This window comes from Sinocyclocheilus grahami, unplaced genomic scaffold, assembly GCF_001515645.1.
Source record: "Sinocyclocheilus grahami isolate Dianchi unplaced genomic scaffold, SAMN03320097.WGS_v1.1 scaffold233.1, whole genome shotgun sequence".
In the NCBI taxonomy this organism is placed as follows: Eukaryota; Metazoa; Chordata; class Actinopteri; order Cypriniformes; family Cyprinidae; genus Sinocyclocheilus; species Sinocyclocheilus grahami.
Genome location: NW_015505412.1, coordinates 2,134,261 through 2,154,759, shown reverse-complemented (window position 1 = coordinate 2,154,759; position 20,499 = coordinate 2,134,261). Strand labels below are relative to the sequence as shown.

The 20,499-nt window shown below is 38.7% G+C and overlaps 1 protein-coding gene across 4 annotated transcripts; it reads right to left on the bottom strand.

The window, feature by feature from the left end:
• Positions 1 to 11,705: 11,705 nt before the first annotated feature.
• LOC107597510 (uncharacterized) lies at positions 11,706 to 15,294 on the bottom strand. Of its 4 annotated transcripts, none has more exons than XM_016288606.1 (5): positions 14,905 to 15,294; positions 13,403 to 13,500; positions 13,069 to 13,117; positions 12,334 to 12,557; positions 11,706 to 12,194 (listed from the first exon to the last, which is right to left on the bottom strand). In XM_016288606.1, exons 1-5 carry the CDS (start codon positions 14,939 to 14,941, stop codon positions 11,856 to 11,858), a joined length of 747 nt encoding a protein of 248 aa, XP_016144092.1. In that variant the 5' UTR covers positions 14,942 to 15,294; the 3' UTR covers positions 11,706 to 11,855. The 4 variants fall into 4 exon arrangements, with proteins under 4 accessions (XP_016144092.1, XP_016144094.1, XP_016144091.1 ...); XM_016288608.1 differs by having other exon boundaries at positions 14,940 to 15,284; XM_016288605.1 differs by lacking the exon at positions 14,905 to 15,294 and having other exon boundaries at positions 13,403 to 13,626.
• Positions 15,295 to 20,499: the final 5,205 nt, after the last annotated feature.

The window sequence follows — 20,499 nt, the reverse complement described above, 5'->3', positions numbered from 1 at the left end:
GGTAGAAGCACTGAAAGGCCCTGGTTTAGAGTTGGCTTGCTAAAACCGCTCCAGAGAGTCCGTACTGTAGACCCTGTCAAGCTCCTCCATCCCCTTGGCAGCCAGATGTGGGGGAACGTCTGGGGATGCATACATGCATACTTTCATGTGTCCATCCTTCCGTGCCACAGACCATTTCTGTGGTTCGCTTTCGAAGGACGTACACAAGGTCCTAAGGTCCTGCCCTTCGGGCTGTCCCTGTCTTGACGATTGGCTTATACTAGCACAGTCTCGGGATCAGTTGGACGAGCACAGGGACCTGGTGCTCTGGCACCTCAGCCAGTTGGGTCTTCGGGTCAACTGGGAAAAGAGCAAACTCTCCCTGACGCAGAGGATCTCTTTTCTCGGTATGGAGTTGGATTCGGTCAAACAGACAGCACGCCTCACAGAGGAACGTGCGCGGTCGGTGCTGAACTGCTTGAATTCATTGAAGGGCAGGACAGCGAACCCACTGAAACAATTTCAGAGGCTGCTGTGGCATATGGCAGCTGCAGTGGCAGTTACATCACCAGGGCTGCTTCATATGAGACCGCTTCAGCACTGGCTTCATGGCTGAGTCCCAAGGTGGGTGTGGTAGCACGGCACTCACCAGGTCCAAGTTACACCGGCCTGTCGCCAAACCTTCACCCCGTGTTCAAACCTTGCATTTCTCCGGGCAGGAGTGCCCCTTGAACAGGTCTCCATGCATGCTGTGGTTTACACTGATGCCTCCACCACCGGCTGAGGGGCCACGTACAATGGGCACACAGTTTCAGGGGTGCGGACGGGCCCCCAGCTGCACTGGCATATCAATTGCCTAGAGTTGTTAGCGGTGCGCCTTGCATTGAACCGTTTCAAAGAGCGCTGAAGCATGACCTGGTCATCAGGTTCCTTAGGGGGGCAAGAAGGTTAAATCCTCCCTGACCCCCCTCTTTACCCTCTTGCGACCTGTCTCTTGTGCTCAAAGCACTACAGCAGGGCCCATTTGAGCCTTTGCAGTCAGTTGAGCTGAAGTTTCTATCAATGAAAACTCTGCTCCTGCTTGCACTGGCCTCCATCAAGAGGGTAGGAGACCTGCACGCATGTTCGGTCGGCGATTTGTGCCTAGAGTTTGGGCCGGCTAACTCCCAGGTAATCCTGAGGCCCCAGCCCGGCTATGTGCCCAAGATTCCCACTACTCCCTTCAGGGATCAGGTGGTGAGCCTGCAAGCGCTGCCCCCAGAGGAGGTTGCTTTGTCCCGTCCGAGCCTTGAGATGGTCACAGACTGGACACAAAGCTTTAGGACCTCAGACCAGCTCTTTGTCTGTTACGGAGGCCGGCAGAAGTGGAATGCCATCTTTAAGCAGAGGATGGTCCACTGGATAGTGGATGCCATCACCCTGGCTTATCAGGCACAGGGTGTGCCCTGCCCGCTCAGGTTGTGAGCTCACTCTACTAGAAGTGTTGCATCCTCCTGGGTGCTGGCTCATGGCGCCTCACTGACAGATATTTGTAGAGCAACCCCAACATGTTCGCGAGATTCTAGAGCCTTCGTGTGGAGCTGGTATCCTCCTGTGCTCTCACCTCAAACGGGTAGAAGCACTGAAAGGCCCTGGTTTAGAGTTGGCTTGCTAAAACCGCTCCAGAGAGTCCGTACTGTAGACCCTGTCAAGCTCCTCCATCCCCTTGGCAGCCAGATGTGGGGGAACGTCTGGCTCCAGGCCCTCACTCGATAAATCCGTGAGAACCTGTAGAGGGCTGGGTTCCATATGTAGAGACCTAAGTGGATCCCATATGTGTAAAGTCCACGGTATAGCTTCAGAGCCTGTGTTTCCCCGGCAGACTTCTGCCATTTTCAGGTTGCAATCACCTCTAATCTTCCATATGCACCTAAACGGTTGTTCATATGTGTAAGTGCTTCCGAAACATTCTTCGGGAAGGATGGGCCTTCCGCAACATTCCTGTTCCAAGTGGAACGGTTAAGTTTTTAAGTGGGTAGTGCTACGAAAACGGTGGCTGGTCTTCTTGTTGCGAGCCCCGGCCTACACCAAAAAGGAGGCGAAGGAGGCTCACACAGGACACTGACAGGGGCAGCATCCATGGCGCTTTGGTAGGGATCCCAATTCGTCGGTCACGACGTGATTCGTAGTGACCGACTGAAAGGGAACATCTCAGTTACGTATGTAACCCTTGTTCCCTGAAGGAAGGAACAGGAACGGAGACGTCACGTCCCGTCGTCATGGCTGCTGTACCACCTCTGAGCGCTCCTCAGTGAAAACCTGGTATGCATTGCACCTGCTACCTTTTTACGCTTACACTGTGATCCGCGGCAGCTGGATGCAATCATCGCATGCCAATGTCCATTGGCTCGTTTAGTTTACCATCGAAGTAGATTGGTCTCTCGAAGCGACATCCCAATTCGTCGGTCACGACGTGACTTCTCTGTTCCCTCTTTCAGGGAACGAGGGTTGCATACAGTCGTGGTCAGAATTATTGGCACCCTTGTTAAATATGATCAAAGAAGGCTGTGAAAATAAATCTGCATTGTTAATCCTTTTGATCTTTTATTTTTAAAAATTCACGTAAATCTAACCTTTCATTGGAGAATAAGAATTTAAAATAGGGGGAAATATCATTATAACATAAATGTTTTTCTCTAATACACAGTGGACACAATTAACAGCACCCTTTTATTCTATGCTTTTTGAAACATCCATTTGGCATAATAACAGCTCTGAGTTTTCTCCTATAATGCCTGATGAGGTTAGAGAGCACCTGACAAGAGATCAGAGACAATTCCTTCATCCAGAATCTCTCCAGACCCTTCAGATTCCCAGCTCCATGATGGTGCTTCTCTTCAGTTCACCACACTCATTTTCTATAGGATTCAGGTCAGGGAACTGGAATGGCCATAGCAGAAGCTTGGTTTTGTGCCCAGTGACCCATTTTTGTGTTATTTTTAAGGGGTTTTTTTGGATTATTGTCCGGTTGGAAGATCCAGACATGGCCCATTATAAGATTTCTAACAGAGTCAGTCACTTTTTGATTTTTTATCTGTTGGTATTTGACAGAATCAAAGATGCCACGTATCTAAACAAGATGTCCAGGACCTCCAGCAGAAATATAGGCCCACAACATTAAAAATACAGCAGTATATTTCATTGTACACATGGGGTACTTTTTATCCCTGTGTGCATCAAACCCATCTCGAGTGTTTGTTGCTAAAAAGCTAATTTTTTAGTTACATCTGACCATAGAAGCCATTCATTCGTGTCTGAACATAATAGTTATGCCTTCTTTCTTTGCGTGAACATTTGGGTGGTGTTATGCAAATCTTCCCACATCGTGACGTAGACATTTTTGGGGGATTGTTAGAACGAGCCATTTTTTTGTAAGCGTGGTTGACTCTTAACTTTTATCTTTAAATAAAAGATCAAAATGATTAACAATGCAGATTTATTTTCACAGCCTTCTTTGATCATATTTACCAAGGGTGCCAATAATTCTGACTATGACTGTACGTAACCAAGACGTTACACACTCCTGGTACACAAATCTGGTTCCGTAATACTTCATTATTTATTAACCTTCTTTAATAAATCAAACATGATCACGAAAAGATTTATTCATCCACAATTTCTTACTAATTAGCCAACAGACTACATTAACATAGCTAACTTCCTCCATACTGCATTAATAATGCTAAAATCTGATTGGCCTGACCATTGCATCAGACTTATTGCAAAAAGTCACAGCTACAACTTTGGTGAAAGTAATATGACAAGTTAGGTCAAATTATGCAAACTTACAGATAAATCTCAAGTGTACAAGACTCATATAAAATGCAAAGCTGCTTGCATTGCAGTCGGCCTGTTTTAACAGAACATTTTCCATGTTTATTTAAACATGGTGAAGGTGTAAAACTGCTGAATTCAAATTCCTAATGCCTTTACTGAAAGATTTTTGGCATCTGTCCCACCAACTGAAACACCTATGTTTCTGATAGTGTTATCTGTCATCAGAACAGAGTACAATACCTGCCTCTTCCTCAGGCCACACTCAGATTAACCTGCAAGACGAGGACTGGCCGCTGCAAAACACAATTAATCATTATCATGTTCCACAGCAGTCCACAATGTTCTTGTTTAAACTAATGAATCAGAGGGATCAGTTACATTAGTGTCAACAGAAAGGATAAATACGCTTCTTTAAAAAAAACATATTTTCTGTAGTTAGCAGGTCACGCTGTATATCTCACAAAAACGGGGACTTGTGTGTGAGGAGGGGTGGGGCATATTTTAAATCTCATCAGCCTCTCTTCACAATAAAATCCAGTTTTAAATAGACTTTTAGATTAATATGGGACATAATTCTAAAGAATAACAACTGAATGTTTAAGAAACATCATTCAATCAAACATTTGCATAATAGAACTTATATAATTAAAACATTGTTACAACCATGAATGAAAAAATGGCTGCGTCCGAATACACATACTTCCCAACTAAATAGTAGGTGAAAACAGTTTATGAAAAGACTGGCTGAATTCACAGTCTTCTTGAAACAGTAGGCGAAAAGTACCCAGATGACCTACACTTCCAGCAACATTCTGAAATGTGCATCCACTGGATACTTTATTATCCCATGATCACAGGAGAGGAGTTGTGAATGACTGGTAGGTCACATGACAATGACAACATGACAAATGTAATAGCCCATATCTGGATTAATCATACCACATGCATTCATAGGCTTACTCCATAGAACATATTTATTTACAGTCGTGAATTAAGTACTTTATTCAAAAGAAGTATTTACTCAAAGAGAATACAATTTCAGATGTAGCAATACTTGATCAAACCTTTTGGTCATTTAGTGGGAAACTTTTTGAAAATTAGCTTAATCCTTCATCTTAATGCTTCATTTTTTAATTTGTCATGAAAGTTTATCATATGCATGTTTAAGTCTTACCAATTTAAGCGATTTTAAACTGTTCAAGCGCAAGAAACCCTAAATTCTGTACTTGCACGTGTGGTAGATTTTTATTGGTTAAAAGATGAATTGTTCGAGTGTAATCATTAGTAATATAGCCATTTAAATATCTAGTTATACTTCCATTATAATCCGATATGCCTGTGTGTAAAAACATGCCTACGTGGCAGAAGTACAGACCTAAGATTAGAAACATCTGGGAAACATAAGTGGGGTCTTTTCTTTACCATAACAAGACTAGAGAGGGGGGGCTTTCTCTCTAGAGAATTGTATGCACAAAGGAACCATTCTATGTATGGAAAAAACTGTATGGAATATATACCCCACGCCTTAAAGTCAGAACAGTATAAAAAGAAGACAAGATGATCATTCTGGAGATGTGTTCGCTGCAGAGAGAGCCATCTCCGCTTTATTATTTATTATCATTTATGATGTAATAAAGTGTATCTCCTGGCATCAAAAACAAGACTGAGTGTGGTTCCTAAGATGAGAAGCAGAAGACACCACACACGCTGTTTGCTGTGTGTGTGCACAAACCCAAAATTAATTCACATTTGCATCTTACGGCGCTTGAACGGACAAATACACACAAAATGAACATTTTGGCATATATCCTCATAAGAGCAGTCTTAACTGAGTTTAAATAAAAAGTTTTAAAAGGAACATAAACTGTTAGGAGAAAATCTCACGTGTGTCAGATCTGTGCATTTGGTCTTAAAGTGACAGCAGCTTTTAACATACCTGCTGCTGGCTGTGTCATTAACGTTAAAGAACAAAAGTAGAAGAAAACAGCAAATCAGGACACAGCGCTTTCCACGGCCATGACTGGGGACAACAGGGTTTCCCAGGATGATCTCTGTGATTTTTCCAGGGTAGACTGGTTCATGTTTGATCCCTCTGGTCATTTTGAGGCAGACTGGCAGTTCATATACGACCTCTGCGGTCGTGACGATGCAAACAGGGAGTTCAGATACAACCTCTGTGGTCACGAAGAAGCTGGCAGAAGGTTCTTTTACTTCTACTGCAGTAGCATTGATACAGATAGGAACTTCAGATATAACCTTTGTGGTCGTGTTGGGGAAACTCTGAATATGACCTCATAGCCGTCTCCTTGGCTATTTTGAGATCACTTGATGAACAGGAGAACATGCAGGCTTCTATAGCCGTTACAGGGAAACTCAGGGAACAGGAGATCAGGTAGGCTTCCATAGCCATCACATGGGAACTCAGGAAGCAGGAATTAATATCAGCCTCCACATGGGAACTTTGAGAATAGGGGATAATATCGGACTCCATGGCCGCAGCAGGGCAAACAGAAAACTTGGGGATGACCTTCTTGGTCGTATCTAGACAGACAGAAGAAATAGCTTCTGCTTCAATATCCTTCTGAGTGCAGTGTGCTGCCCAAACACACTTTATGGCCACCGCCATAACAGGGAGAGAAATCTGTAGAAGAGGGTTCTCTGTACAGATCTCTGGGATGAAAATGGGCATCTGGGCCATCTCTGGGCTGCATTTGGGGGCTGGAGCCTGCACTGGACTCTTGTCCAGGGCTGGAGCAGATACTTGGTCTAGGGGGGAATTCTCGTACTATGGACTCAAGGACTGGACATGAATGGAGAACTTTCTTACAGGGACGAGTGGCCTCTGTGGCTGATTCTGGGGCCAGAATAGGCTCGATGCAGAATTCTGAGGATGGAGCAGACTCATTACTGAATACTGGGGCTGGAGTGAACTCTAGGACTAAGCTGAACTCAGGGACTGGAGCCATCTCCGTACTGTGCTCAGGAGCTGGAGCCATCACTAGACTACTGTCACGGGCTGGAGCAAACACTGAGCTTTGTTCAGGGGCTAAAGCAGACACTAGACTGAGATCAGGGCTTGAAACAGACATTGGGCTGCGATCAGTGGCTAAAATAAACACAGGTCTGTGTTCAAGGGTCTGGAATTACAGACACTGGGCTATGATCAGGGACTGGAATAGGCTTAGGATTGTGACCTGGGGCTGGAACAGATACTGGGCTGTGGTCAGATGCTGGATCAGGCTCGGGACTAAAGTCTGGGACTGGAGCCCTAACCAGGCTAGATCCATCTCTGGACTGAACTCGGGCTGTGGAGTCATTTTAGGCTAAATTCAAGGACTGGGGTTTTTTCTGGGCTGAACTAGGGTGTTGAAGCTCTCACTGGGCTGTGTTTGGTTGCTGGAGCCATTTCTGGGCTGATTTTAGAGCCAATCTCTAGACAGAACTCTAGACAGACACTGGAGCGGACTCAGGGGCTGGAGCCGACACTGAATGCTTATTATTTCTCTGCCTCCTCTTCTTGACAGAGGTTATGGGGGGCATTGTCTCAGGAGCGGGTTCTGTGATGAAAACTGGAGCAGATTCTGGGCTTTCATACTCTGGAGCAGAATCTGGAGCTGGAATCAACTCTGGGCTGAACTCGGGGACTGGAGTCATTTCACGGCTGAACTTGGGGATTTCATTGTCTGGAGTGGCCTCCATTACGCCAACTTTGAATGAGGATCCTGCAATACATAATGCAAAGTTCAAGTATACTGCTAATGACCAGATGGGATCTCCTTGCAGCATCACAAATTGGATCTCCTCATCCTACCCAAACTGGAATCCCTCCATCAAACTGAGGTCACTGCAAGTGGCTTGGTGGCAGGTGTCTATAAACTCCTCCACATAGTCCTCTAGACACCTGCCACCCTGGAAGATAAAAACAGTACCTACTCCAGAGAGTTCATCCTCCTTCATGGGGCACACATTAATGGATGCTATCTTCATCTTAGGTCTGGTCTTCTGTCAGCACAACAGACAGACAAGACTCAGAGGTAAACTCAATCTCAAGATGTTTATTCACAAGTTTGTAGAACAGCTGAGATGCATAAGGATGAGCATCAGAAACAGAGTTGAATTCAATGGACTTAACTTGCTGGTAACAGTTTTCTTGTTTGTTGCAGGTGGATGCTGATCTGCAGATCTGGATTGTGGTATTAAGGAACGGACGCAGGACATTAACCAGGTGAGTAGCCAGGTAAGTTTCTTCGTAGAGATCAACGAGACCAGACACTGAGGCCCCTTCCACACGGAGACCCGTTTAGCTGTATACGCATACATTTTGTATTGTATAGGCGTTTCGACCAGATGGATCCGGCATTTTGGGAGAGTGAAAACTATATTGTTTGAAACTGCGTCCTAGAGTGGATAAATCTTTAAACGCCACCCTTGCGTATTCATGTGTACAGCGAATCTGTATATTTTCTGAAACGATGACATCATCAGCCCACGTCTCACCCCTAGTCAGACAAAGTTGTCATGTAACAGCAACAAAAGGCAAGTTTATTTGTATAGCACATTTCATACACAATGGTAATTCAAAGTGCTTTACATAAAATAAAATAAAAACAATAATCACAACAATAAAACAAGGAATTTAAAAACTTTGAAAATTATTTAAAACAAATTGATTTAAGAGGTTTAAAATGAATTTAAAAAGACGATTATACATATAATATAGTGCAATCAGTTCGGACATCGCACAGTGCTCATTCAATAAATGCACAGCTAAACAGATGTCTAATTCTTGTAATGTTTTTGAGATGATAGTATGCTGATTTAGTTACAGCTTTGACATGACTACTGAAACTAAGGTCTGTCTCCAGAATCACACCAAGAACACTGACTTGATTTTTAGTTGTTAGACCCCTAGAGAACTTCATCTTTGTTTCCAAATGCAATGACTTCGGTTTTTTCTTTGTTTAACTGAAGAAAGTTCTCGCACATCCAACTGTTAATTTCATCAATGCATTGGCAGAGGGAGTCAATGGGGCTGTAGTCATTTGGAGATAAGGCTAGGTAAATCTGGGTATCATCTGCATAGCTGTGATAGGCGATTTGGTTCTTTCTCATTATTTGACTTAGTGGGAGCATATACAGGCTAAACAAGAGCAGTGCAAGAATTGAGCCTTGTGGGACTCCGCATGTCATGGACGTCCACTTAGACTTATGCTCTCCTATACTCACATAATAACCTCTCCCTTCTAAGTATGACCTGAACCATTTAATTACCATGCCAGAAAGCCCAACCAAGTTTTCCAGTCTCTCTAGTAGTATGTTATGATCGACAGTATCAAACACAGCACTGAGATCTAGTAGTACCAGCACTGATATTTTGCCAGATTCAGAATTTAAGCGAATATCATTTATTATCTTAATGAGTGCTGAGCTCAGTGCATAGCCTGAGATGTGTGCGCGAACTGCTTAAGTATGTGTCCTGATGAGCGGGTGCAGGTGTAGGTGGTTTGGGGAGTAAGTGTAGGTGGTAGACAGAGGAGATCATGGGAAGTGTAGTGCTGAGGGTGATAGGCATGGTGAAAGGAGCTGGTGAACTGGTGACATATATAGTATTTAATTCCTGAACAGCTGAAAAACTTAAAGCACATTGTTTCATTTGTATCTTTGTGCTATTGCTATAATTTGTAAATGTATTACTGGCTGTTTACTTGTCTTTATGTATTATTTATTAAAATGCAAGGTTACATGAGTCATTAAAAACTGTTCATAATTCCTGTGTTTTGTGTGTTGTTTTAATTTTGATAATGAATTGCATATTAAAATGGTATGTTGTAACTGAAATGAAAATGGACTATTACCCAAAACTCAGTTTTGCCCCGTCCCCCACCCCCCACCAGTCAGACCAGAGTTGCACCCCTGATGAGGACACAGCTGTTTCCTGATTAGCAGGATTCACAGATGAAAACTGTGATTTATTCACCTTAAGATCCGCTAATGCTCACAAATATGTGTTTTATTTGTTTGTTTTTATAACAGACCCTTTTCATGTAACCCTAGTGTTATATTGTCTCATGTTTATGAAAATAAAACTGATAAAAAAATATATAGACCCCCACTTTGCTATTTAAATAGTATAGCCATTTATATGTTTAACTTTATTCTTGTTCATTCAAGTGCTGTATTAAGCAACACATAAAATATTGAATGCAAAGTGATTTTGTTGCTACATGAAACCGTCCAAAACATGTATTTGACAAATGTAGATCATCCACTATCAGATATGCAAACACCGAGCAATGATGCCAGTGAAATCAAACGTACTGCTTTTCTTATACAGTATAAATGACTCTTAAAATACTCTTAATATTCTTAATTCATCACCTGTTAACTGAGCTGACAACTTACTGAAAGATCTCGCAAGGACGCGCATCGGGTACGTGTTGCGGCTATTCACAGAGACGAGCATTGCGCAACCACTGACGCACAAGATTCCGCTACATTTGGGTGGGGATTTTTTCACAGCTCATTTAGACTATACTGAGGTGAAAAAGTCATAAATCCTTTTCATTTCCCTACAAAAACGTAACCAGTTTGAACTGGAGCTCCCCGGACTCAGTCCACCCGTGTCCCCCAGGCCTTTCCATTGTGGTTCCCAGTGGCGTGCTTATACAGTCTGTTGGAAAATCTATTGCTGGACTGCACTCTATGAGAAGAATTACAATTACTTAGTTTTTTCAGAAGAAGAAAAAAACATGAGAGAAGTGTGGGCTGGAATCAGTATCGCTGTCAGACCTCGCGTTGTGCAGAAGTGGGAGGGAAACCGTTCAAGGAAACAAGAAGCCAACGTGTAGATAGAGGAAGACTTCCTTGTCTTTTGCTTTCCCGAGGGGAATTCCAAGTTGGTGAGCATCAGGCACAAAGCGTGTGCGTCTGCCAATTCTGGATCACTGTACACACCCTTCTGTTTGACTACAAAACATTCCCGATTTCTCTAGTTAATGAATATACCATTGCGTGACCGTTTAGTGATTAGCGTGCCAAGTTCCAAAGTTAAAGACACGGGACATTTAATATAAAAAAACATGTCTCGGCATGTTTAAAAACAGATGTCCAAGCATTAATTGATTTCTATTTTCTATTTAATTTCGGAAAACTTAGGACAAGCTTAAAGTGAATTTATAAACTGCTTATCGTTTAGAAATCGTATTTTATATGAGATTATACGATTGTCCCTGACCAGTTTACCATTTCACATGTATAATTGTTAACCTCTTGATATATATCTACATTAAATGCAATTTGTGGGATTCCTATTGTCTTTTAGCTTCTTCTGACCCTCAGTTAACGGGGCTGCGACTTTCTTTCCATTTTATCTTTTGGTGAAAGTGAGTGATAATGACTCATTGTTCCACGATCAGTTTGTGCTGTGACAACCAGTTTATAGATAAATCATAAATCGTCTATATTCTTATAGATAAGAAACGTCTTCTATAAATGAACTTGTCTCAATAATTTCTGCAATTTATAGCTAATTTTAGGAGCTTTATATTTACTCAGTAAAGTATTGAAAAAGTGCAATGCATGCTTTGTTTTTACTTTAAAATGATGAAGGCAGCAATTAAACTTGTGTTTTCAGTGTGAGTTGACATTAACAGTGTATTTGTTAGGCGCAAAGAAAAATGTTAACAGCTAGTTACAGGACAAAATCCGTTTTCATAAGTAACAAATTGTAAAGCTTTCTTCTGGTATTTTTCATAATGTCGAATGTTGATATGCAAAACAATAAATGAGCCCTCAGTGCCACAGCTCTATTTGTACGTTAAAAAAAACTATAGAAGCTCCGATGTACATTTCAAGAGCTAAACAGAAACTGCACGCTGTAAATCTGAAATATTTCCCCAATGCCAGTATAATTACGAAAAAAATATGTTTATTGTAGAAAAGATAAATGAATTATTTGTAAATCATTCATTCTATCACTGCTTGTTCTTTTATCTAAACTAAAATACAACACATGCATTCAAATGAATCAATTATGACACTGAATATTCGCGCAAAGTGCTTCAAAATGCATTTTTTAAGTAACACATCTCTGAGTTTGAAGTATCCCTTCTGAAATTACTGTCGTCGCCATATGAATACAAACAGTCTGATGAGCCGTAGGGCGCAAACTCCGAGGTTGCCATGCCTTCCTGCACATTGGACCAATGCGACAGACAAAAGCAATGCTGTAGGTTGCAATGCTGATAGTGGTAATTTTCTGGAGAGAAACTGGAGCTCAAATCCATCCGCGCTGGAGAGCTGTAGCACGAAGAAGATGAAGATTTGGACTGAGGGGGAGAGTAACTGTTGTAGTCGACTGGACTTGGGAGATTGAATGAGTCTGAGGGTGATCTCGATACCTGAGGAAAAATTAATTATTAAATATTCTGCACGCGTGATTTTATTTTTAGTGAAAACATACTTGAGCATCAGAACCGTCCAAATGCCAAAAAAAAAAAAAAAGGTTTACTAAAAAAAATTAAAGCACCAAACACATACCAGGCTAGTACCATAGAGGTCCGTATTAGAAGGTATATATCCATTAGACCACTGCGAAGAAGTGGGATACACGAAATTACTGCCGCTGAAAGTCTCAGGTGGCATCAAGTGCATCATCTGTTGATGATCATAAGCATTCTCCATCGGGATATTGACATTTTCGGTAAAGGGACGTGTCTGGAAATAGGGCTCTGGAGCTTGCATTCCAAAGACATCAAGGTGGGCTGTGGGTAAGACAGAAGAAAATGCTGGTTTGAGCACAGGAGAACATTTAAATTAGGCCAGCAAGACTTGAGATGATGTCACGAGACCATCAGCCAAACAGCTAAATCACATTTGAATAGTAGTTTATAAAAAGGAGATCATTCACGGATCTGTAAGGAACACATAGATGTAGGTGTCATTGTTGTTTTATTTCTTTTTTTCCCTGTAAGATTGTAAATGTAGAGCTGATGCCTGACGGTGGATGAAAAGGGTTTCTATTTTGGAATATAGTAAGTTGCATGCAGTCAGTATACTTTTTGTCTTTGTCTCAGGTTTCCTGATTAAAATTCAAGCTCTTACATGTTAGCAGGCAGAAGGTTTCTTCAATATCCACAAAAGGTGCTTGTAAGTTTACTGAAATCTGATGCTTTGTAAACTGTTTTGTGAAATGTCTCGACTGCATGGGACAAGGGATTGAGATTACTATCAGTTATCGCCGTCCAGTTAATTTTTTAGCATTTTTTAACTTACTATTCATGGTCGTAGAGCAGACATCGTGAGCAGCCATGGCTTGTGATTTCTATAGGATTACAATTGTAAAAGAGAGAAAGAGGCAAGGGAAAATATTAATTATTGCTTTCGTTCAGTTGAAAAACAGCAGAAATCTGCCGTTAGTTTGTACAATTATGTGGTATCAACTGAAACCTCGAGCACATATAGGCCTGGGGGGAGGGGGGGGGCGTGGTGCTTTAAATTTGATATTACACTGACCAGGCTTCGTTTTAGTTTGGCCACCATGAACTTGTACGTCAGTAGTGTCTGATTTATGAGTTTTATTGGTAGCCTATCCAACACCATTGTTTACCGTTGCGGTTGTCTGTGCCTGCAGGGCTCTGTGCTTCTGCAGTAACTCCTTAACAGTGGTCTTCACACGCACACCCTGGTATACCTTGGGTTTATCTGCTGGAAAAAACAAGTCAGAAAGTTTTATTTCATTTTCATTCACCACTGGCATTAATTTTCAATATTTTTGTCAAAATTCAGATTATCTGTAAAGCAGTCTGTGCAGAAAAAAAACTCTCTTTTTATTTTGCCAAAAGGAAAATGTTAATGTATTGGAATCAGAGTTTTTACATTCATCTTTTATTTTAGACAATGGTTCTGGGTCAGTGAAGTGACTTTTGTTTGGATCTGATATGTCAATAAAAACCCACAAGAACTGAATAAATCTCTTCTATGAAGAACATGCATTCAATTCAATTCAATTCAAGTTTATTTGTATAGCACTTTTCACGAGACAAATCGTTGCAAATCAACTTTACATTGATTATCTAAATTTTGATATTTTATATATATCAATTTTTTTTAAAGAAAAAAAAAGAAAAAATATATATATATTATATATATTTTTAAATATAAACATTTAGATAATGAATGCATGTTCTTCATAGAAGAGATTTATTCAGTTCTTGTTTGTTTATATATATATATAATTGTGGGGCTTCAAAGTCAAATATGTTGACATTATAGCATTTCTACCTATAATGAAAATAAATGTCTGTGTGGGAAGCAATTTAGTTGTTTTACGTTGTGTAAAATGTGTTTAAAACTGTTTTGAGAAAAAAAAACCGATCTCATGTCAAAATAATGAAGTTGCAAGGAAAGTAGCCTACTATTTTGCCACTTTTTACTTAATGGTTACACCACTTGACATTTTAGAGTCATTAAACGAAAATATTTCTAAACAATGTTTTTAATGAATGAAAATGAATGAAGCAACACTAATACAGAGATTACATCAAGACCTTATTGGCACATCTATTTAGTAGATCTTTAGAATATTTCTCCTATTTATAATCTTCGACGTCCTTATTTGTCACTGCCCCTCTTTCACCATACACAGATAGCGTTCGCTTTTTTCCATATGCCATTGGAAAACGCCAATAAATATAAGATATCCCACAAGATTAGAAAAACTATGCTCGTCTTCCCAGTTAAGACTCCATTTGTCTGAGCGCACTAGTGATCCGGCAGTGAATTGGTTAGTTTCGCATTACAATAAACTGTAGAGCATTTCGAGAAACATGCTCTCCAGCCATCTTTGACTCGGGACGACGGTTTTAATTTGGAGTTCGAGCAGTCTAAAGTTTCTTATAGCTGTAAAAACCCGACTAAACTGGCGAGTAAGCTAAGCCTACCCTAATCTAATTATTGACAGTTTCACTCGAGAGCACAAGGCGCACAAAGTTGGGTTCGCGGGAGCGAAGTAAAAATACTGTAAAACTCTGCTTGCGAGACGAGGAGAAAGAGAAGCTTCCTCGGTAGACGCCTCTACGAATTACAACCGTAAGTAAACACTCTTCTTACAGCAAAAGCCGCATACAAGAGAACAGAGAATGTACATTGAAAAATAGATGGTAAACTCAAGCCGGAGTCCAACAGAAAACCCGTTTAGATTTGCCGCTGTCGATAAGCAACAGTTGTTTTAAATTCCCTAAAAACGTCCGGGGTCCAAGTTAGTTTTTGCGATCAGCTTGGTAAATGTGAAGTTATTTCTTGATATAGTTAATGGGCAGTCCTCTTATCTCTTCCTATATGAGTGAAGCCGCGCCTAAAAGCTTCCCCCAAAATGAAATGTGCAAAAATAGATGGAAAATAGTTGTCCTTCTTTCCTAATTTTTTAATTGGTTGTTCGGTCCCGTGAAGACATGCACAGTGGGACGTCTTCCTGATCCCTGTTAATATAGCTAGTATACATAAAAATTCTGTCTGAACATAAGTAACTCAAAACAACGCCACGCCATGGCTGAGTTCATGGAGGCAGTTGAGTTTACAGAGGGCAAAAAGTGCGCTGAGCTTGAGAAGACAGCAAAAACGTCCCTCGGCTGTGTTTTAATGGGCTCATTGACAGCTAAACCTATTTTAATATGTAGTCTATTCGTATGCGCTCTGAAGAAAAGTTTGGATTCTGGTTAAAATGTCGAAATTATATTCAGTCATCGTTTACTGTTAGTTATTCAGGAAATCATTGCATTCAGTTGACACGATGGTCGACATCGTAAAGTTTAAAATAACACAGAAAATAAATCTTCAGATAAATCCATGTTCAGTTTTGCTTGAAGAAAAGTTGAGCAAAAAATACAAGGCAGACAGATAATTCAAGCTATAAATAAAACGTGAGCTTGAATTAATCACCAGAAATATTAATATTCCCATTAAACTGCAAGAAATCAATTTCAGAAAGCACATTTATTCAATTAATTGATTATATAAAAATGCACAAATTTGTTTAAATGTAATCCTTCTTATGTGTTTGCTGTTTTAAAATATTAGTATAAGACTGAAGTTTTGACCTATACATTTCCAAGAAACGTTTACCAATGTATTTAATGATTTTAAATAATATCTTTTTTTCTCTCAATGTTTTTCAGGTTGCTGAAGAAGAAAACATCTTATATGAAAGAAAAATGAATTTTTACTTACCAGACATATTGGTCTGAAAAGGAGGAAATCTCTGGCAGAGCTACAGTAAAACACCCCAACGTCAGTTCTTTGCTCTATTATATGGGCAAGAACGAATTATTCACAAAAGTCTTCAAAAGTCTCAATAAAGTAACCTCAAAACACTCTCAGGACATATACAATTACACAGTAATATAGCTAGGGATATTTTAGTTTGAGTTTTTCTCCCCTCATCCCTACTATTTAAAAGCCCAAGAACTCAATGATTTGACAATGATTTGATTGCGCTATACTTTCAATTTGAATATTCAAAGGCTTCATAAAAAGACTTATTTCTGAGTGATATTCGCTATTACAGTGCATATAACAACATCTCTTTTAATAGAATGTTGTGTTATTTCACATTTTGACATCAACCAAATATATATTTTTAACATCTTATCATCCTTTTGGTGTTGATGGTTGGAGTCTCACTTAAAAGCACTATTTCAACTTTGCAGGGAGACTGAAGGCTCAAATTAAGTTTTACATGCCATGACACATTGTAAATATCTTCTGTAATAGGTAGTCTTATCACAAAAATTAAATATTGCGTCTTGTGGAACAAATTTAGGCAGTATTTTAAGAATTTTTGGAGTGGTGGGCGTGGCATATGAAAGCAGCCATGTTTGTCATCAGAACAATTGGGACGTCTGCTAAAGTCAAGGTATTAGGACAGTGGAGGCAGGTATAACAAAGCTGAATATGAAATAAATTCAATTATAATTATATATTTAATTGAAAGGGTCCTCGGCATTTCTTAAAAATCAAAAGTCAAGTTAACTGAGACTTAAACCATCAGTGTTCACAATAATATTTATTAATTTCTTTTCTCAGGGTATTTTTGTTTTAATGCATCAGTTTAATTGATCATTGCATATTATCATCATTTAAATGCTTAAAAAATATATAAGTAGGGTGTTGTTTGATGCTGTGTGGTGCTGATCTCAAACAGAATCTCACACCCACACACTTTTATTTCTGAAATAGCCTCATTTAAATGAAAAGTTTCAAGTGGCACATTTACATTTCGAGACCTCTGAAATCATAATGCCGTTGTTTATTTACGCGTGTCAGATTTAACTGTCGAGTATTTAAGACTGAACGCATGTAGAATGATTAACCTACATGCCGATGTTCTTTGTCTTAGAAGAGAAGCCCGAAAATGGCTCCATGTGACATGTAGTACAGACAAATCGAACATTTCGTTCGAAACGGCAGAATAATTAGAGATTTAAGTATTGAAAAAAAGATGGGGTACTTTATAAATACATCTTCAAACACCTTGGTAAGTCTTCATTTAAACTCTGTCTCGGCAGACTATGTGGAAGAATATGCCTTTGTGAAATTGTTTTGTAAAGTTAATCCGCTGCAGATAGGCCTCCAGTTTCAAAATATTGTTTTCTTACCAGCCCTTTATTATCAGTCAAATTAATGAACAGATTTTCCATAATCCTAAAAAAATCTCTTAAGAAAGATTTCAACCGGGTTGTGGAGGTCGCTTACTACGAGATAGTTGAATGTCGCCCCCTACTGATGAAACGGGAGAACTGCAGGCCATGTCGCAAGAGGATTGCGTGTAACTATTTCATCGGACTCCGTTTATATGAATATAAAGCATAATTCGTTTATTTGGCAATAAATGTAATGCACTTTCAGCAATTTCTCCAAACTTTTCACACGCAGAGGTAAATTCTACTGGTTAAAATAATAATAATAAATAATAATATATATTGCTATTGCATATGACTATTGAATCAGTAGCCTACTCTAATTCAAAGAAATCTGCTTTAAATTATTGCCTGTAAGCTTTCAACTTGATAGCAGTTTTATTGTTTATTATTAATTTGCACATAATATACTTGTACATACAAAACTGTCTATTGTAATATACCTGCACATACAACTGTCAATTTATATATTGTTATTCCTTATTTACTTGTTCTTTTTTTATTATTTATTCTTCTTTTATTATCTGTGTTTTTGTTCTGTTGCTGTCATTCTGTTGCACGGCGGAAGCTTCTGTCATGAAAACAAATTCCTCGTATGTGAAAACATACCTGGCAATAAAGCTCATTCTGATTCTGATTGTTATTATTATTATTATTTAATTGTGAATATTGTGAATTTGGGTCTGATTTGTGCTATTATTTCAGCAATCCTTCTGAAATTTTTTTTTCTTTTAAGCTTAAAAAAATATTTGTTATTATAGGACAGCATCTGATAGATCAATCAATTTTAGGTCAATTTATTAGTTTTATATGGTATATATTGTATGTACATAAAAAGTTCCTGAAAGACTTTTACTTTAGAATTGAACTGACTTACATCTCTTTATCTAAAAAAATGAATTAAAAAAAAGAATAAAAAAAGAAATCTGTTGTTATGTATTTTTCCTAATCCTCTAAATTGTATTTGAAAAAATATTAATATATTAATGAAAAACTTGTTTTAATGTTTTTGTTGTCCTGAAAATGTTTGTATATTTAATCGTTCAATAAAATGAGATTTCATTAAATATAATGTTTTTTTCTGTTGTTTATAACTTTTTTTATAATTCTTTGAATTCCATCGTGCTTGTAGAGTTACGAGAATGCTTTTTTTTTGTAATTCTAGTTTATTTACCTTTTAGACCATTTTCACAACAGGTCTTTGAAGAGTCACAAGAAGAGAAATAGGACTAGCTAGATATTACACAGCGACTATAAATATTGTAACACTTAACGTTTGCAGATAATAACATTTATATAGACTCACAGTCACTTATGTGTCACAGTAATAAAAATTTGAATAAACAGACACCTTATACTGATTATTATCCTAATTATCCAGCTGACACAATATAAGTTGTGATGACAAAAAAAGAAGATACAATTATAATAAATGATACAAATAAATCATTAAATCAAAGATTTATATAATTTGTTCCCCAATGTTAAGCTAAGTAAAACTGGCAAAAAGATTTGAGTGCTAATTGTTGTGTATTGAAGAGGTGTTGATCTGCAAGGCTGGAAAGCCTTTATTTCCTTCCAGTTCAATCTCAGAATGCCCTCCTGACCTCATAATGTGACCAAGTGCTAGCAGTGTCCTCCTTGCCCCAAGCCAGGCTGTCGCTCAAGGCTGAAGGGGCATTTTCAGTATCTTCTGAGGGTAGTACTGGCACTAGTTTGGATGCAGGCTCAGTCATGAATGAAAGGGAAGCAAAGCTGCCAGAGGTGGTTTGAAACGAGGAGTGATAATTGACTTCATCCAGTGAATGGAGAGAGTACGACTGTGAAGACGTCATGCTAGAGCCCCGGGATGATGAGCGGAACTGGGTCGGGCTGACGGTCTCGGGGTTGACCAGAGAACTGGGTGTAGACAGGGGCATGGGAGCCAGAGCATCTCCACACAAACCCTCCACCCCGTCGCTCCCCGTGGGCTCCCAAGGGTCCCTCTGCAGTGAACATAAGCAAGAATTCATTACCCTCAAGTCTGAGGTGCCAGCGATTTACATCACAGATTATTACAATGTTCTCTTAAGTCACAAAGACACTAAATTCAAAAGCTTGCTGTATCTCCTTGTACTAAAGACAAGATATTTTCGAACAAGATGAATAGCGATGGAAGAGATAACAGACAACAGATAAAAATGTGAAAAATATACACAAAAGAATGGCACAGCACACAAAAATCCAGTATGATGTTGTAAAGTGAGAACTGTTTAGAAGAACTGGTCAAGGCCAGAATAAACTTATGAAATAAAATAAAATATGTTTGTAAATTATTTAAATACTTGAATGACTGCAAACTTTATTTTTAATTAGTTTTCAGTACAAAAATATTAAATATACATTTATATATATAAATATACATTTATTTAAAACTTTTTTTTAAAATATTTTTCTGAAAATGTGTACTATTTGGTTAAAACCGCCTGTAATAACTTATTTAACTTATTGATTCATTTGAACTTGGTCCCATATGCCCATAAAATAAACAATTATTTTTAATTATTATACTTTTCTTTTCTTTTACTAAAACGTATAATACTTGGATGAAACTGAAAAATATTTATAAATAAATATAATAAAGTATATACAATATATCTTACAAATTAATACTATATTTTATATACTAAAATGACTACTAAATTTTTTATATTTTTACCCCCCCCCCCCAAAAAAAATGATAAAACTTTGAAAATGTTTTATGCAAATGTTAATTTGAAATAAATTAATCAAATGAAAAGATATATTTAATTGTAACTATATAAACATATAAAATGTGATAATAATAATAATGTAATATTGAAATGTTTTTAAAATTAATTACAAAATTGTATTGTGTTTTCTAAAAACTTGTACTAACTTAGATGAAAACTGCCTGCAAACTTATTTAATTCATTGATTCATTTGAACTTTGTCCCATATGGAAATAAAAGCAAAAAAAGTTCCTTTATAGCTTAAAAATGGCTGAACT